The following is a 17,605-nucleotide window of genomic DNA, read 5'->3' on the forward strand; positions in this document are numbered from 1 at the left end:
CAATGGGTGAATTTTATTCTCTGTAAATTATACCTCAGTAAAGCTGTCAAAAGGACAACAGGTACTTTAAACTGTGGAAATACAGATCATATATCATCACATGAGAAAAAGCCACAGCTCTTTTAGCAAATTAACAAATATATTTAAAATCTTTAATGCTATTAAAAATAGCAAAAGTAGAAATAGTAAAATATGTTGACAGTTTTAAAAACAGAGGTATTTGCCCTCATTCATTGTTCACAACGCTGAAATTGTTTTTCATTCTCTGTGGAGTATTATGGCTATTTATAACAACCACCATGAAACAGTTTTTATGGCCCTAGTACCTACCTCATTTTTTTTAACATTGCTGTGGCCTTCCACGGCTTTTGAATACTAATGACATCTGGCTGGAATATTTTTATTTTATTTTATTTTATTTTATTTTATTTTATTTTATTTTATTTTATTTTATTTTATCTTATTTTTAGAGAGAGAGAGAGAGACCGTGTGCGAGCAAGGGAGAGAGGCAGAGGGAGAGAGAAATCTTTTTTTTAATGTTTACTTATTTGAGAGAGAGAGACAGGCAGAGAGAGAATCCCAAGCAGGCTCCACACTGTCAACACAGAGCCTGATTTGGGGGTCGATCCCATGAACCGTGAGATCATCACCTGGGCTGAAATCAAGAGTCTGACACTCAGTGATCTGAACCATCCAGACACCCCGAGAGAGATCATCTTAAGAAGCCTCCATGTTCAGCAGGAAGCCCGACTCAGGGCTCCATCCCACAACTTTGAGATCACGACCTGAGCAGCCACTCAACCAACTCAGTCACCCAGGGGGCCCTGGCTGGAATATTTTATTTATCATCCAGCATACATCAGGCCATCAAAACAAGCCTGTCAAGTCCAAGAACAACTTAAAAAGAAAATAATTTTCACAAGGATTCTACAATCACAAAGAGTATATTTTTTCTACTCATTTTTGTTGAGTCCTTGTCTCAACACCACAGTGGCCCATTTTAAAAAGAGGCCAAAAGTTGTTATCCATCCAGAATCCTACCGAAAGGAAAACAGATTTCTTAATAAATCATTGAAAAATAAAGTGAGCAGTTTTGCAGAACTTGCTGTAACCACAGGTAACACATTTAATGTTACACTGAAGAAATAAGCAAAAATGGCCCATGCATCTAAATGGTCAGGATCACTAGAAATAAAAGTCAACAGGACCTATATAAACTATGACTAGGTATTTCTTTTAGTAATGGGATGTAACTCAACAGAGGAAAAATATTTTGTGTAAAAATGTTCAGAGCAGGGGCGCCTGGGTGGCGCAGTTGGTTAAGCATCCGACTTCAGCCAGGTCACGATCTCGCGGTCTGGGAGTTCGAGCCCCGCGTCAGGCTCTGGGCTGATGGCTCAGAGCCTGGAGCCTGTTTCCGATTCTGTGTCTCCCTCTCTCTCTGCTCCTCCCCCATTCATGCTCTGTCTCTCTCTGTCCCAAAAATAAATAAACGTTGAAAAAAAAAATTTAAAAAAAAATGTTCAGAGCAGTATTAATTATATTAAAAATTATATATAGTCCAAATGCCTAGTAATCAAATGGCTACGTAAATTAGGTATATCTAAATAGCAGAATACTATACAAATGTTTATAAAAAGAAAATGGACAAATTGGAACATAAATATATGTTTTCAGTGAAAAACTGACTTTATCAAATGTGCTTTATAATTTCCACAATTCACAAAGAACAATATTTGGAGGAAGGTTAATCTTTTACGGCATTAATAGCAAACCAAGTAGTAATAGACATTAGGCTAAAAAGGTAGGGGTGGATAGGTTGTTTGTTTAAATAAATTTGAAAACCCTTGGGTTTAGCAAAATTAAATCAGAAGTCTCAGCTCTTTGTCTGCTAATGTGAAGGGAAAGTCTCTATACTGGGGGGACAGCTGGCAGTGCTACAATTAGGCATATGGCCCTTTTCACCAAAACAAACCCATAGGACACATTTTAAGGAGTATTATGTTGAACGTCCATTAACTTTCTTTCAGTAAAAAAATGACTTCAGATTGTTAAATGTGTGTGTGTGTGTGTGTGTGTGTGTGTGTGTGTGTGTTTATTTTAAATAATTTGGACTTTAGGGGCGCCTGGGTGGCTCAGTCAGTTGAGTGTCCAGCTTCCACGCAGGTCATGATCTCATGGTTCATGAGTTCTAGCACCACATCAGGCTCACTGCTGTCAGCGAGAGCCCATTTCAGATCCTCTGTCCCACTCTCTGCCCGCCCCCCTCAAAAATGAATAAATATTTAAAAAAAATTTTTTTAAATAAATAATTTGGACTATAAAAAAATAAATTGGCTGGGGCGCCTGGGTGGCTCAGTCAGTTGAGCATCCAACTTCGGCTTAGGTCAGGATCTTGCAGTTTGTGAGTTCGAGCCCTGCGTCAGGCTCTGTGCTGACAGCTCAGAACCTGGAGCCTGTTTCAGATTCTGTGTCTCCCTCTCTCTGCCCCTTCCCCGCTCATGCTTTGTCTCTCTCTGTCTCTCAAAAATGAATAAACGTTAAAAAAATTTTTTTTAATAAATTGGGGATGCTCCCTAATAATCTTTAACATCTGTGAATTTCCAAAATGACAGAGGTTTTAATTGCTTGGTATCAATATGAGTTAGAATACTGAGTGCTGCTGTATTCCCCATATGTTAAGTTGTTACATCTAACATTAAAACTACGCGTGTGTATGTGTGTGTGTTTTATGTGCGTTCTAGTTGTTTTCTTTTTTAAAAGAATTCCCTTTGGTGTTGCCTTCCCAGGAATTAGACTATGAAGAAACGAAGAGTCTTGATTTCAGCATTATTGTCACTAATAAAGCAGCTTTTCACAAGTCAGTTAAGAATCAATATAAGCCTACATCCATTCCCATCAAAGTAAAGGTGAAAAATGTGAAAGAAGGCATTCATTTTAAAAGTAACACAATCTCCATTCATGTTAGTGAGAGCATGGATAAATCAAGCCTAAGTCCAATAATTGGAAAATTTCAAGCTTTTGATGAAGACACTGGACAAGTAGCCCACGTAAGGTAAGAGATAGTTATGAATATATTTCCTTATTTTAAATTATTTTCAATTCCTGTCCTCAAAAATTGAACACTTCATTCCTTCCCTCCCAGCATTATAATTCCCCAAAGGTCTGGAGATTGAATTTCCCAGAATTGTACCTGCAACTGAGAAGCAGGGAGATATATCCCCCGACCCCAGACCACCTTCCCTCCACCAACTGAGTGTGAGGCGGAGGCTGGCTGGGTCCTTCACCTCAAAATAATTCTGGCTAGAGAAAGCTAAAAAGCAACAAAGAAAGAAAGAAACTTACTGTCTTATTCTGTCTAAATCTTACATCCTGAAAGAGTTTAGAGGTAAGAAAGTAGCAAATAAATTTTCTCCACCAGTTCTTGTTGGGTAACTAAGTCATTCTCCAAAGGTTCACCCCCCAAAAAAGCTATAGAATAGACTACAAAACAACTTTAAAACTTCCTGGGTTTGTAGGCAAGAATTGGTCACCCTTGCATATATGTCTTGGGTATGTTACAGAAATACAGAAGGTTCCAGATAAATGTGATACACAGTAAAGAGTAAAGAGAGGTGGGGGCGCCTGAGTGGATCAGTTAAGCATCCAACTTTGGCTCAAGTAATGGATCTCACATCACAGTTCACAAGTTCTAGCGCCACATCGGGCTCTGTGCTGACAGCTCAGAGCCTGGAGCCAGCTTCGGATTCTGTGTCTCCCTCTCTCTCTGTTCCTCCCCTGCTCGTTCTCCCTCTCTCTCTCTCTCTCTCTCTCTCTCTCTCTCTCAAAACAAACAACAAACAAAAAAAGAACATTTAAAAGAGTAAAGAGAGAGCACTTTTAGGACAGTTTCAAAAAGTTCAAAGCATTTCAGACTAATGCCTGTAACAAGAACATAGATAATGAACCAAAAATTAAACTTGAAAGAGTTGTAGATGTTAGAGATTATGTTTATACAGAAGTGAAAATTAATTTTATGTTTGTGTTATAACAGATATGCCAAATTGGAAGACGTAGACAACTGGATCTCTGTGGATTCTGTTACATCTGAAATTAAACTTGTAAAAATTCCTGATTTTGAATCCAGATATGTCCAAAATGGTACATACACTGCAAAGATTTTGGCAATATCAGAAAGTAAGTTATTAAATATATAAAATAAGTTATTTTTTCTTGGTTATAGGTACTTAGATAATATTTTTTAACATCAGAGACCTTCATTTTGTTCTTGTAGGAAAACCAGATCTCTCTCATGGAGAAACCTTCACATTTCTACTTATTTAGTGGATTAAAAAACATGACTTGATTTGAGTATGAAAACATATCTAGGATAGAAAGTGCTGTAATTTGTTAGTACCTTCTTCTCACCAAATCGGCAAGATAATTCAAACTATATCCATTGTCAACAATATAGGCAGCGTATCCATATTTCTTCTTTATTATTTTTCAGGTTATCCAAGAAAAACTATCACTGGCACCATTGTTATCACAGTGAGAGACATCAATGACAATTGCCCCACTCTGGTTGACCCAGTGCGGAGTATCTGTGAGGACGTGCGGTATGTGAATGTGACCGCAGAGGACCTGGATGGGCACCAGAACAGTGAGCCTTTCAGTTTCTCCATCATCGACAATCCAGCTGGGATGGCAGAAAAATGGCAAATAGTGCACCAAGAAAGTAAGCAAAATCACTAGACTACATATTTAAATATTAAACAGGATAGGGGCGCCTGGGTGGCTCAGTCGGTTAAGCGTCCGACTTCGGCTCAGGTCATGATCTCACGGTTCGTGAGTTCAAGCCCCGCGTCGGGCTCTGTGCTGACAGCTCAGAGCCTGGAGCCTGTTTCAGATTCTGTGTCTCCCTCTCTCTCTCTGACCCTCCCCCGTTCATGCTCTGTCTCTCTCTGTCTCAAAAATAAATAAACTTTAAATAAATAAATAAATAAATAAATAAATAAACAGGATAGAATTCTAAAATCTTTATAATATAGACTGTGCTTTCTTTTTTCATAAATTATATTTCCAATACAATTTTTTTTAATGTTTATTTATTTTTGAGACAGAGACAGAGCATGAACAGGGGAGGGTCAGAGAGAGAGGGAGACACAGAATTCGAAGCAGGCTCCAGGTTCTGAGCTGTCAGTACAGAGCCCAACGTGGGGCTCGAACTCACAGACCATGAGACCATGACCTGAGCCAAAGTCGGAGGCTCAGCCGACTGAGCCACCCAGGCACCTCTCCAATACAATTTTTTAAAAAAGTTTATAAAATGAGGTTCAGAAGCTCAGGTATAGTGTCTTTCATCAGCCTATAGTTAATACTTGATTTGGAGTAATAGAAGAGGGAGAGACGAAAAATAACTTGATGTCTTAAAGATAGCTAGGTATTCCCTAAACTGCTCTTGAAGTACTTGTTTTGTCTCGTAAGCTAAGGAGTACGTCGTCTGTCTAGGCACAGCAATCAGAGTAGATGTCTTCTAAAATCTTAAGCTATGATAACAATTCCATTAAAAGAATATTTATGGATCACTTACATGTATGAGGCACTCTGCTGGCCCGTCATATGCATTATCTCATTCAGTCCTTTAATCTATAACTTATTCCCTGATTACAGCTGAGGAATCTTGGCCTAACTAGAATTAAGCTGGTAAGTGATGGACACAAGATAAAGAAGGGTCTGTCTGACCCTCACCCCATTCCAGATGGCCATGTGCATATATCCATATCTTGGACATACCCCCTTGTTGACATGAGCTTTTGGGTGTTTTTCAGGGTGGTTTTGAATGCCAAAAAATATCTAGAAGACTATTTTGTTTTAAACAATTAGTGGTCATTTTAGAAAAGTTTCAAATATAGTACCCAAGCTTTTCTTACTTTACAGGTGTATTGTTATTTTAAATCTAACAAATTTTTACAATCGTTTTAAGAGGCTTTGAATAATGTTTGGTCCAATTTACAGAGTAAACACCTTCAACATCTCAGACTACATTTATAAATTAAGTATATTTCGTTTTTTTCCTATGTATTTCAGTGATCTGAATTAACAAATAAAATGCATTATCTCACTTCATGTGATCTATATACGCTAAAGTTCCAATACATTTGACTTATAAATACCCTAAACCAGAAATCCTCGTCAGTGTTTCAATACAGAACAAACCAGTGATATTTCAACCTACAGGTACAAAGCGATGACTGTAACATATTCACACATTTTAAATTGGAGTTAACAAAGCTGTTGCATTAATAGGGCTAATTTTCCAAACAACATAAAAACACAGTAACAAACACAAATAATTTTCGTATCATACACAAATATTAAAACTATGTCTTCAAATTGCATAAATATTCTGTACCTAATTCTAAATCTTCTTGGGGTTTATGTATTCACTGGCAAAAGACAGTTATGCCCTCGGTTAACTAAATTTGCCTCCCCTCTAAGGATGAAGTACTTGTTTAGTCAGTCACCATCCTAATTAGTTGATGCTTCTTAAGATCAAGTGCAGCTAGCATGAGTCCAAGGTGGCAGACATCCAGATGATTCCTCTTATGGTAATTAAGTCACAGGCTTCAAACTCGAGAAGTGGTTGGTCTTCTTATTCACAGTATCTAATTCTGTACCCACAAAAGTCTGGGACTCCCACCTATGCTGAATGCTTGATTGGAGCTGGCCTTTCTTTGACTAAGATGTGTAAATGTGTTTCACATTGAACTTGCTGGGTTTCCAAGTCTTATTTATTTTATTTAAGAAACACATGATGTTTGGGAGATGCCAGTCACCGTCCTAAACACTCAACAAATGTTAACCACCCTAGAAGTTTGGAACAGATGAAGTTTCTTCACAGATGAAGAAACAAGGGCAGAGAGTTTTATTAACATTCTCAAGGTCACAGTTAAGAGCTGGAACTAGGATTTGAACCCAAGTGATCTGCCTCTGGAGTCTTTCTGGATACAAAAATGAATTTTCTATCTAAATATCAAGATGTTTGAATTTGTTGGGTTCTTGAATTTTTTGTAGTCTTAGGAACATGAAATTCTTAAGGATATACATGTTGGAATGTTATAAGAGGAAGTCACTGAGATTTACACTCTATATATCTAGATGGTTTAGAGAGGATTCTATAAACTAAGCTTTCTTCCCCTTGATTACAAAATAAGATGATTGGCAAGCTGTCATGATAATAAACAATACCTATCTATTTTTATTTATTTGGGAAATTTTTAAAGTACAGAAAATTCCAGAGACTGATGTGGCACATCTTTGTACCTACCACTTAGAATGAAAGGAATATTAACAGTTTCTCATATTTGAATAAGACCTCTTTTTTTATAATGATGGATAAAATAGAAGTCCTCTTTGTGACTTTCCTCCCGTCTCAACTTGCCCCCTCAAAGCCAATCACAAATTTAATTATATTCTTCCAGGCCAAGTCTTCATGGATTTTTTTTTTCTTGAGTTCAAGTTCCTTTAAACGATTAGATGCTTTTCTCACTTCTCCAAAGCATTGAGGATGATTTAATAAGTATATTCTAGCTATGCAGATCAGATCCCATGAAATTTAACCTCAAAATGAAGAGAGGCTATTTCTTATTTCCAAAAATAAATAATTAAAACAAAACAAAACCTAAACATTTCATTTTTAGCTTTGTATTCAATCAGGTTTACATGTCTTGCAAGTATATTCTTTTTAAATAAGTGTTATGAAGATGTCAGGACAATTTTTGAGCTCTTCTAACTGATCATTATTTTTACTCATGTGAACACTGGTCATTATTTTTATTCATATGAAAGAAAAGTTTGAAAATAATCATCAGTCACATTTTAAAAAATGACAGAAGGTCATTCATACAGCACTTTTTGTGTCGTGTTCTTGAGAAAAATGAATCCAGTCGTAAGGAAATAATCGAATAAATTCAAACTGAGGAACATCCTTTCAAATAAGTCATCTTCAAAAATGTCTGGGTCTTGAAGGCCAAAAAAATAAAAAAAACAGTGGAACTGATCTAGATTATTCATAGAGATTAGCATGATAACTAAAAGCAGTTCATAATTCTTGACTGAATCTAGGATCAAGGGGGAAAAAAAACAGAAAGAAAGAGAACTATAAAGGGCATTATTACAATTGAAATGTTTGACTGTGGGTTATATCAATACCAAATTCTTTGAGAGCACTAATGTCACTTGGTCTTAGAAGGTATATGCTGATGTGTATCATAATATCTGCAACCTACTTTCAAGTAGCTCAGAAGAATGTGTATGGACAAACTATTGTTATAGAATGTAAACAAGTCATGAAGAATATATAGATATTTATTGTAATATTCTTAGAATTGTTCTGTAGATTTGAAATTTTTCAAAATTTTGGATATATAGTGATACAGTGTCAGGAATAAGAAGTAAGGAGCTACATGAAACGAGATTAGCCCATTGCTGAAAATTATGAAAGCTGGGGATGGGTACCATGAGGGTTAACTACCCTCTTCTATTATTGTCTGTTTGATAATTGCCTTAATAAGGTTTTTTTAAGAAATGGTAAAATAAAGGTCATTTAATGGAAATGTCATTTAACTTTTAACTTGTTTGTTACTGTATTCCCAGTACATGGAACAGTTCCTAGCATTTGGTAGACATTACACACAATTGTTAAAAGTAATAAAAGGAAGATGTATTCACATCTAATCCTTTGTTATTAACCTTCCTCTTGGAAATATCTGGACTAATTTTAACAAATGTAAATTCAATTCAAATTTTAACTAATTCTAACAGTGTGAATTCAATAGAAAAGTTAAGCAATGGGGCACCTGGGTGGCTCAGTTAAATGTCCAGTCTCAGCTCAGGTAATGATCTCATGGTTCGTGAGTTCGAGCCGGCATTGGGCTCCACGCTGATAGTGTGGAGCCTGCTTGGAATTCTCTCTCCCCCTCTCTCTGTCCCTCCCCAACTCACGCTTTCTCTCTCTCAAAACAAATAAACTTAAAATTTTTAAAAATAATTTTTAAAAAAAGACTAAGTAAGAATAAAGCTTATAACTGGAGCTAAATATTATTAGCAGTTAAAGAATGTTTCTGTGATTTAATCTCACCCCTTCCTTGGTAATCACTCATTTTCCTTTCCTTTTGCCTCCTACCCTTGTAGGTACCAGTGTGTTACTGCAACAAAAGGAGCAAAAGATCGGGAGAAGTGAAATTCAGTTCCTGATTTCAGATAGTCAGGGCTTCAGCTGCCCTGAAAAGCAGGTCCTTAAACTGACAGTTTGTAAGTGTCTGGACGGCAGCAATTGTGTGGAAGCTCTGCGTGACTCCTATGTGGGCCTGGGACCCGCAGCAATCGCGCTAATAATTTTTGCTCTTCTGCTGTTGCTACGTAAGTATTTTGAAAGCCACTCTTTAGTTCGTCTAGTAATTTCGATGCACTCCCAGTGTTCTTTTACCGTAGTGGTCATTGATTTCTTTACACGTATTCTTTAACCACACTAGAACACTTTTGAGGGTGATTAGGGGAACAATAAATGATCATTGATAAATTCACCAAAGGTTATTCTAGCCCTCTTCAGATGTGCCTTGCACATCGTAGGCTCTCAAGCTCTCTTGTGTGAATTTGGATTATGGATACAAAGGTTATTTTACAAATCCGTCTTACTCCCACCAGTTCTTGCTTTGCACATTCAACTTGTCCTTATACCCTCTGCTTTGCTTGCCCCTTCACCTGCGCCAACAGTAGCCAGACCCTCTGAGTACTTCCGTGCTTCCCTGCAATGACAACCAGTCCTGCCTTCCCTGCATGACCTCCAAAGACCTCAGGTTTCCTTTCACGAAACAACAAAGTACTGCAGCCTGGGGTCGTGTGGAATACCACTCCACTTGGCCACTGAACAAGGGCAGAGGACCACCTCCGAGGCAGCCTCAGCGATTTCAGTGATGAGGGAGGAGCTTGTCAAAGCCAGTAGTAGGTGTGCAATTAAATGCACAGCACTCGCCAGTTTACGGTGTGCTTTTATGCCATCGTCTCTGTTTTATGAGTAAAAATACAGACATGGACCGAGAAGTGACTTGTCTCAGCTCACCAGTCTGCAGGTGGGTACTGGAGCTGGGACTACATTTTTTACCCAGAGACCCCTTGCATTGCCTTCTCATTTCAGACACCCTGGGGCCAAGGGGCCAAATGTGGTACTCGGCGCATGGTAGACCCTTGATAAGCATTTGTTAAATTTGTTGAAATGATTGAGTTGCTTGCCACTGGCTAATTTCAATTTTTTTACTCACAGTGGCTATATTTACTGAGCTATCAACTATTTAACACAAAAAGGAATCTAGGAAGTAGTCAGTTCATCTTTGGAAGCTGCCAGATGGAAATGGCAATAAAACCTAATTTGAGATGGACTGCTTACCGGTGTAGTTAATTCTTTATTACATCGATCAAGAAGACAACATTGGCTTTCACTTCCTCCCTGAAGCAGAATAGAATTTAAGAAGGGAGCTCTGAAATTTTACTGAATTCTAAATGAAATGTTATATATATTTTAAGGGTTTTTAATGTAGAGTCGTTTTAGAAAATAATACTCAGGTAATTCAAATGTTAATTTGAACCTCAGTGAGTCATGCCTTCTGCTGAATTCTACTCCAGGATAAAGTGGTGAAGTATTATAGAAGTTCCAGTGTTCTAGAATATTTGAACATATTAAAATTTTCCTACCCTGGGAGCTTTTGATCTTTTTAACAAATATATTTTGGGGGGATAGTGAATTTTCTCATATTAAAAAAATCGGTTTAAAAGAACAACAAGAGATTTAAATCTTTAAATTAGTTTTGATGATTCATATGCTATCAAATCCAGACTTGGTATGCCACCCAGCAACAATACACAGGCTGCTTGTGAGGAATGAGGACTCTGAATTTACAATACTTCCTCATCCTGCTTGTTAGGCTTTGGTACAAGCTTGTCTTGGGGACTTTGGATCAGCGTGAAGAAAAGAAAAATGCAAAAATAAGGCTGTGCATAAGTGAAGACTGAACTCTAAGAAGCGATATGCAAATTCCAAAATTTGAAGATACGTTTAGAAATATGTGGGGACTAACCTGGTCCTGACTGCATTTTGTTTCTGTCCAGTTGTACCGCTTTTACTGCTGATGTGCCATTGTGGAGAGGGTGCCAAAGGCTTCACCCCCATTCCGGGCACTATAGAGATGCTGCATCCTTGGAATAACGAAGGGGCGCCACCTGAAGACAAGGTCAGATCATCAGATGTCAATGGAACATGTCTTCTTTTCTGATTTTAAAGGGCCCTTGGGAAGTGTTTCTAACATTTTAAGTCATGAGAGAATAAAGTGGCCATTATGGATTTCATTCACACGTCTTTGTTAAACAGAGGGTTCAAATGACAACATATTTTGTGCTTGTTGCCAGGGCAGAGTTGAAGTGGTTTTGCTCTACTGTGATAGGTTCTATGTTACCAAAAATCTAGAAACAGGGTCAGGTCGGGTAATGACGCAGGGAATGAAGGATGTGCTTCTGATTTCCATTCCCTTTGATACATAGGGCTGGCAGAGGTAAACCCACCACCCCCGTGACAATTATAAAATGTCGCCAAATCCCCTCTCCTCTTGTCTCTCCCAACTTCACCCCGGGTCTGTCGTCACCATCTGCAATAAGCATCATGCTCAATAGGATATGATTTAGCATCAGGTGCCAGAGAACTCAGAAAAACAGAGGCGTAAATATAAATGTGAGCAGTCTAGGTCCCATGTGGTGATTCCTGTACAACTGGCCCCAGGTGCCTCCTTTCTTGTTGTTCCTCCATGAATGAGTTCCATTCCCATATGGCCTTCATGCTCCATACACTAGCTGCTGTCCCCACATTCCAACAAGCAGATCAGAAAACTGCTCTTGAAAAACATTTCCCAAAAGTTGCATACCCCATTTCTGCTTGAAATCATATTAACCTGAACTTGTCAGGTCACTATTCCTAATAGCAATGGAGGCTTGGAAATACAGATTTTCCTTGAAGCAGCCATGTATATCTCCAGCTAGAAAATAAATAAATAAATAAATAAATAAATAAATAAATAAATAAATAAAGGTTTAATAACCATAGAAGAAGACATTACACTCTAGAGGAAAGTTGAAATGCCGTTGATGCCCATAGAGTAAATGAGCTGAGAATATATTTAAATAATTTTTTTTTCTCCTTGGGTTATAATCAGCTAACAAAACAAGAAGGTGGAGTGGAGAGCTTCAGAAGGCTCAAATAGAAGTTACTCAAGCCAAAATATTTTTCCTAATTTGCCTCTGTGGAAATAGCTTATTCCCTTGATAGGCCCACTTGGCTCAGATCCTCCTACCAACTGTACTCCATCCTTCTCAGTTCTCAACTGTATTTGCTGTCACAGGTGGTGCCATTGCTTCTGACAGCAGATCATGGAGAGAGCGTAGCAGCAGGCAGTGGAGTGGGAGGAGGTATGACAACCAAAGAAACCATCGTGAAAGGAGGCAGCTCTGCTTCCTTCGTCAAAGGGCAACATGAGATGTGTGAGGTGGATGGAAGGTGGGAAGAACACAGAAACTTCATTTCTGCTGCAGTTGCCCAAGTGACAGGGACAACAGGAGCCAACATAGGTGCTGAAACTTTAAGGAGCACAAGAGTCATGGGGTCTTCCAGAGACATGGCCGGAGCTCGAACAGCTGCTGTTGCAGTGAGCGAGGAATTCTTAGGAAGTTATTTCGCTGAGGTAAAGGTTGGTTTTTATATATGCCAGGTGGGGGAGGGGACATTTAGAGGTGAATGTGGTATTATTAGGGTAATCATTGCCTTGGATCTAAATAGGACTTTGTCATCGTTTAAGAAAATGTTTCTAGGCAGTGAGGAAAGAGTGATGTGACCCATTACACGAGTTAGCTCAGTTACTCAGTGATAACAAACGACCCCGTAATCTGACTTCTTGCAGAGGCTTATTTCTCACATTCGTGGCTTTGCCAGTTGACACAGCTCTGCTCTTCTCCATGTTGTCTTCATTCCAAGCCGCATGCCGAGAGAGCAGATTGTACCAGGGTACTGGGCAGCTCCATCCTTGGGAAACAGGCAAGAGTCACACAGAACCAGGCAATGATGGATCCTACAGCGGCTGCCTTTTTGTGCTCACGTTTCATTGGTCATAGCAAATCACATGACCAAGCCAGATGTCAGTGGGTCATAAAGTTCAGTAACTCTGCAGGAGCAGACTTGACAGACTTGACCCCGCCAGGAGCAGAGGGAATCTGTGACCTAAAAACCACAGTCTATTATGTCCATTTAAATTTTGCCTATGTAGCTTCACTATTGAGGCAGTTTACAAAAAAAATTAGGAGGAAAATTGCCAGAAAGATGATGGGATGCAGTCAGAAAGCTCATGCCTGGAATTAGGAATTAGAAGCAGGGCTTGGGGGGCGCCTGGGTGGGTCAGTCGGTTAAGCATCTGACTCTTGATGTCAGCTCAGGTCATGATCTCACAGTTGGTGAGTTCAAGCCCCACATCCAGCTCTGTGCTGACAATGTGGAGCCTGCTTGAGATTCTCTCTCTCCCCCTCTGTCTCTGCCCCCACTCTGCTCACTCTCTTAATCTCTCTCTCAGAATAAATGAATAAACACTTAAAATTCTGAATTTAAAAAAAAGAAGAAAAAGCAGAAGCAAGGCTGGATACCTTTCTTGAGAACAAGGTCCCTGTGCCCCACTCAGGAATGGGCAGAATCAGAGTGTTGAGCATCTGAAGGACACTTGAGACAAGGAAGGAGATGGGCTTCTGTGGAGACCAGTTTATTTATGTCCCCTCTCTGCATGGTTGCAAATTACTGGAGTGTTTTCCCACTTCCTGTCTCCCTCCACCCTCCCTTCTTTCAGATCACCTGCCCACCCCATTAGCTTGACAGGGTGGTGGTGATGTGGTCAGGGTCAAGGAGAACCACTTCTCATCCCCCTTCTGTCTCGCTGCCGAGCTCCGTTCTGGTGCCCTGTTGGTTTCATTTGGATAGTTTCCCCTCTCCACTCTAACCCTGCTCAAGTCAGTCTTCGTTGTGTATGTATGTGAGCAGTTTTTAATTCAGAAATCATTTCAAACTTTCCAGAAAATTTTCACGAACAGTAGAAATTTTGAACTCCTGTATATTCTTAACCCAGATTACCCAATTATTAACCCTTTCCCACATTTGCTATTTGCTTTTCTCTCCCTCCCTTCCTCCCTCCACCCCCCTCACTCTTTCTCTCTCACACACACATGCACATGACACACACACATGCACATTTTCTTACAGAGTACAATGAACAAATTTTGAGACCTAACAGTGACATATTCCATATTTTGATTTTGCCAATGATCATAATAATGCCATTTATAGCCATTGTTTTTCCTGTCCAAGACCCCATCCAGAAGTCCTGCCTTTCTTACCTTTCAGAACATGAATATTTTTTTAAGAATACAGGCCAGTTGTGTTGTAGGATGCCCAATTTGTGTTTCTCTGATGTTTTCTTGTAATTAGACTCAGGCTGCGCTTTTGGGGCAGGAATATAGTCTCATTCTTAAGTGAAGTTGTGTCACTAATTTGTGCCTCTGTTTTTATTTCTATTTTAGAAAGCTGCTTCTTATACTGAGGAAGATGACATTCACATAGCCAAAGATTGCCTTCTGGTTTATTCTCAGGAAGACACTGCATCTCTACACGGCTCCATCGGCTGTTGCAGTTTCATTGAAGGAGAGCTCGATGATCACTTTCTAGATGATTTAGGGCTTAAATTCAGGACACTAGCCGAAGTTTGCTTGGGTCAAAAGATAGACATGGATGTGAAAATTGAGCAGAGGCAAAAACCTGTGGGAGAATCAAGTATGAAGGCAGCTTCACATTCATTCGATGAGAAAACTAGGATTCACGCAGAGAATGCCTACTCCTCGGGCAGTAGCTTTCGAGTTCCCAAACCTTCGCATGAAGCACATGCGGAGAAAGTAACTCAGGAAATAGTCACTGAAAGATCCGTATCTTCTAGGCAGAGTGAGAAGGTAGCTACACTGCTCCCTGATCCGTTGGCTTCTGGCAATGTTGTCGTGACAGAAACTTCCTATGCCACAGGCTCCACGATGCCACCAAGCACCGTGATCCTGGGTCCTGGACAGCCACAGGCCCTCATCGTGACGGAGCGGGTGTATGCTCCAGCCCCTCCCTTGGTAGACCAGCACTATGCTAATGACGGTAGTGTCATGGTTACCGAGAGAATAATACAGCCTAACGGGGGCATCCCTGGTCCTCTGGAAGGCACTCAGCCTCTGCCAGATGCACATTATGTGATGGTGAGGGAGAGAGAGAGCTTCCTCGCCCCCAGCCCAGGCGTGCAGCCCACTCTGGCCGTGCCTGGTGTGGCAGCAGGACAGAACGTGACAGTGACAGAAAGAGTACGAACAGCTGTCCCCACGCTGCAATCCAGTTACCAGATTCCTGCTGAAACCTCTGTGATGGCCAGAAAGACAGAGGTTTCTGGAGCCAGAGGCCCTGGCCCTCTGCCAAATTTCAGTTTAGAGGAGTCTGGTCATTCTAATTCTACTGTAACTACATCTTCCACCAGAGTCTCCAAGCACAGCGTCATGCAGCATTCCTACTCCTCAACCCCTGTCGACCGCAGTCTGACCCAGAGTTTAGCTAGCAGTGACTGACTTCATGTTTCCAACGGACCTCTCTTTTGATGAGCCTCCGGTCATAAGACACATACACACAGGGCTTGACACTTTTCTCAGTCACTAACACACAGCCGACCTCGCTGTCCCAGCCTCCAAGTGTGTCCTTCACAAATGCTCCAGGGCTCACTGGGGGCATAACGATGAGACTGTGTCTTAAGTGCCTTTTAATGAGTTATGTCCAGACAGTTATGGCCAGAAAGCAGGTTAAAGAGAGAGTAAATCTGGCTTTAAGAGTTTGCCACATTGACACAGAGTGTCCACTGCATGAGCTCTCCAGTAGAGCCATCCCTGAAACTGACTGGGAGTCTTTGCACTCACGGTCCACACTGCCGTTCTCTATTCCATGCTTTACTGCACCTGGCAGGTTATCCACACGTTTATCCAAAAATATGAGCACAGCCTGGACAACTGGTTTTGCTTGTTTTCTTTCTAGACTAGGAGCCGGGCCTTTTAATCTGTTAGGCTGACTGAATTATGGAACGTTGGCATGATAAAGAACACACGTAGATTTCTGTGCATGTGTGTGGTAGGACTTTGGAAATAGCATTATCGCTTCCCTTTGCCTCCCCAAAATCATGAAAATAATGAATACTTCAAATTCAGTTGAATGATCCAGGGCAAAATTCATAAATATAAAATCGCTCTACTTTTTATAGTAATAATACACTATTTTTTTAAAACTCAGGATACATTATCTTCTAATCTTGTACAGCTAAATTAACCACGAGACTGGATTCTCCACTGTGATAAGAAGCTGCCCGTTTGATTGCTGTATATCCTTAGTACATAACATGAGTGCCAAATAAATATTTGTGGAATTAAACCAAATTTTGGAAACCATTCTCTTTTATATACAATTATAAGAAAAATACTGGAAAACCCTATGGTATCAGTAATTATGAGTTTGAAATTATGATTTTATTCTATGTCTCAAGGTCACTGACTGGCCAGTCATGACTTACTTCATGAATATTAAATATTCAGTTGAACTATTGAACAAAGCCTGAATTTGTATGTTATCCTTGCCTTTCATTGTGAAAAGTTATTTGGGTATTTTGGCCTTTAAGTAGGTTGTGTTTTTATTGCTCCTTGAAGAAATAGAGCATTTAAGGTTTCAAAGTATATATATGGCCATATATAGTCAGAAATATTTTTGACTTGAATTATGTTATACAAAAGATTGATATGTTTTGCTCCTACTGACTGACTGTGTATGGGTAAAAGACAAATATTTTTAAATATCATAAGTCTGTGGCCAAGATGAAGGTCAGTCTTCCATGATCTAAATTTTTTACTCTCTACTTAGTATTTGCAGCTTTTTTTTCTATTGCAGACTTAGTAGTTATATTTTGCCACATATGCAACAGGAATATCATTACTGCGTGAAATGTAAATATGACCTATGTACCCCAAACAAACCAAAGATGGTCTTAACCATCCTCCCCAGACAGACTTGGAAAACCTAACCTGTCTCCTGTATGCAACATAATCACATTTTCTAAATGGTTTTTTGTACCTGAAACGGTGATTTGTATTAGGTCTTACCTTTGTTCCTTGGGAGATTATATTTGTATGTGTATCATCATAAAATATTTAAATAAAAAGATGACCTTTGAGCAACCCTTTTCCATATTTTTTACTGTTCCATCATATTTTACAAGGACTATAATTGTACATTAGAGGAGAGAGCACCCCGAAAGCAGGCGTGTGTTCGACTTTGGCACTTGAATTAGAGCTGCTTACATTCAGCTCAGCCAGCCTCCTTAGAAGAGCATCATTTCCAGAAGGCCCAGGCAAATTTTAATTTCAGGTATATTTCAGTGTAAACGTGTCCCATAGTGAAAAATGATCTGTTGTTTATCTGAAATTCGAC

The 17,605-nt window shown here is 39.5% G+C and overlaps 1 protein-coding gene across 1 annotated transcript in view; it reads left to right on the forward strand.

Annotated features, from left to right (window-relative positions):
* DSG2 (desmoglein 2) overlaps positions 1 to 17,352 on the forward strand; it is a 50,999-nt gene extending 33,647 nt beyond the window's left edge. Inside the window, 7 exon segments of the mRNA XM_047828391.1 lie at positions 2,790 to 3,055; positions 4,034 to 4,176; positions 4,490 to 4,717; positions 9,175 to 9,402; positions 11,146 to 11,267; positions 12,426 to 12,764; positions 14,638 to 17,352. Of these exon segments, the coding sequence (XP_047684347.1) occupies positions 2,790 to 3,055; positions 4,034 to 4,176; positions 4,490 to 4,717; positions 9,175 to 9,402; positions 11,146 to 11,267; positions 12,426 to 12,764; positions 14,638 to 15,708 (2,397 nt within the window). The 3' untranslated portion in view covers positions 15,709 to 17,352.
* The last annotated feature ends 253 nt before the right edge of the window (positions 17,353 to 17,605 follow it).

Source organism: Prionailurus viverrinus, chromosome D3 (genome assembly GCF_022837055.1).
Source record: "Prionailurus viverrinus isolate Anna chromosome D3, UM_Priviv_1.0, whole genome shotgun sequence".
In the NCBI taxonomy this organism is placed as follows: Eukaryota; Metazoa; Chordata; class Mammalia; order Carnivora; family Felidae; genus Prionailurus; species Prionailurus viverrinus.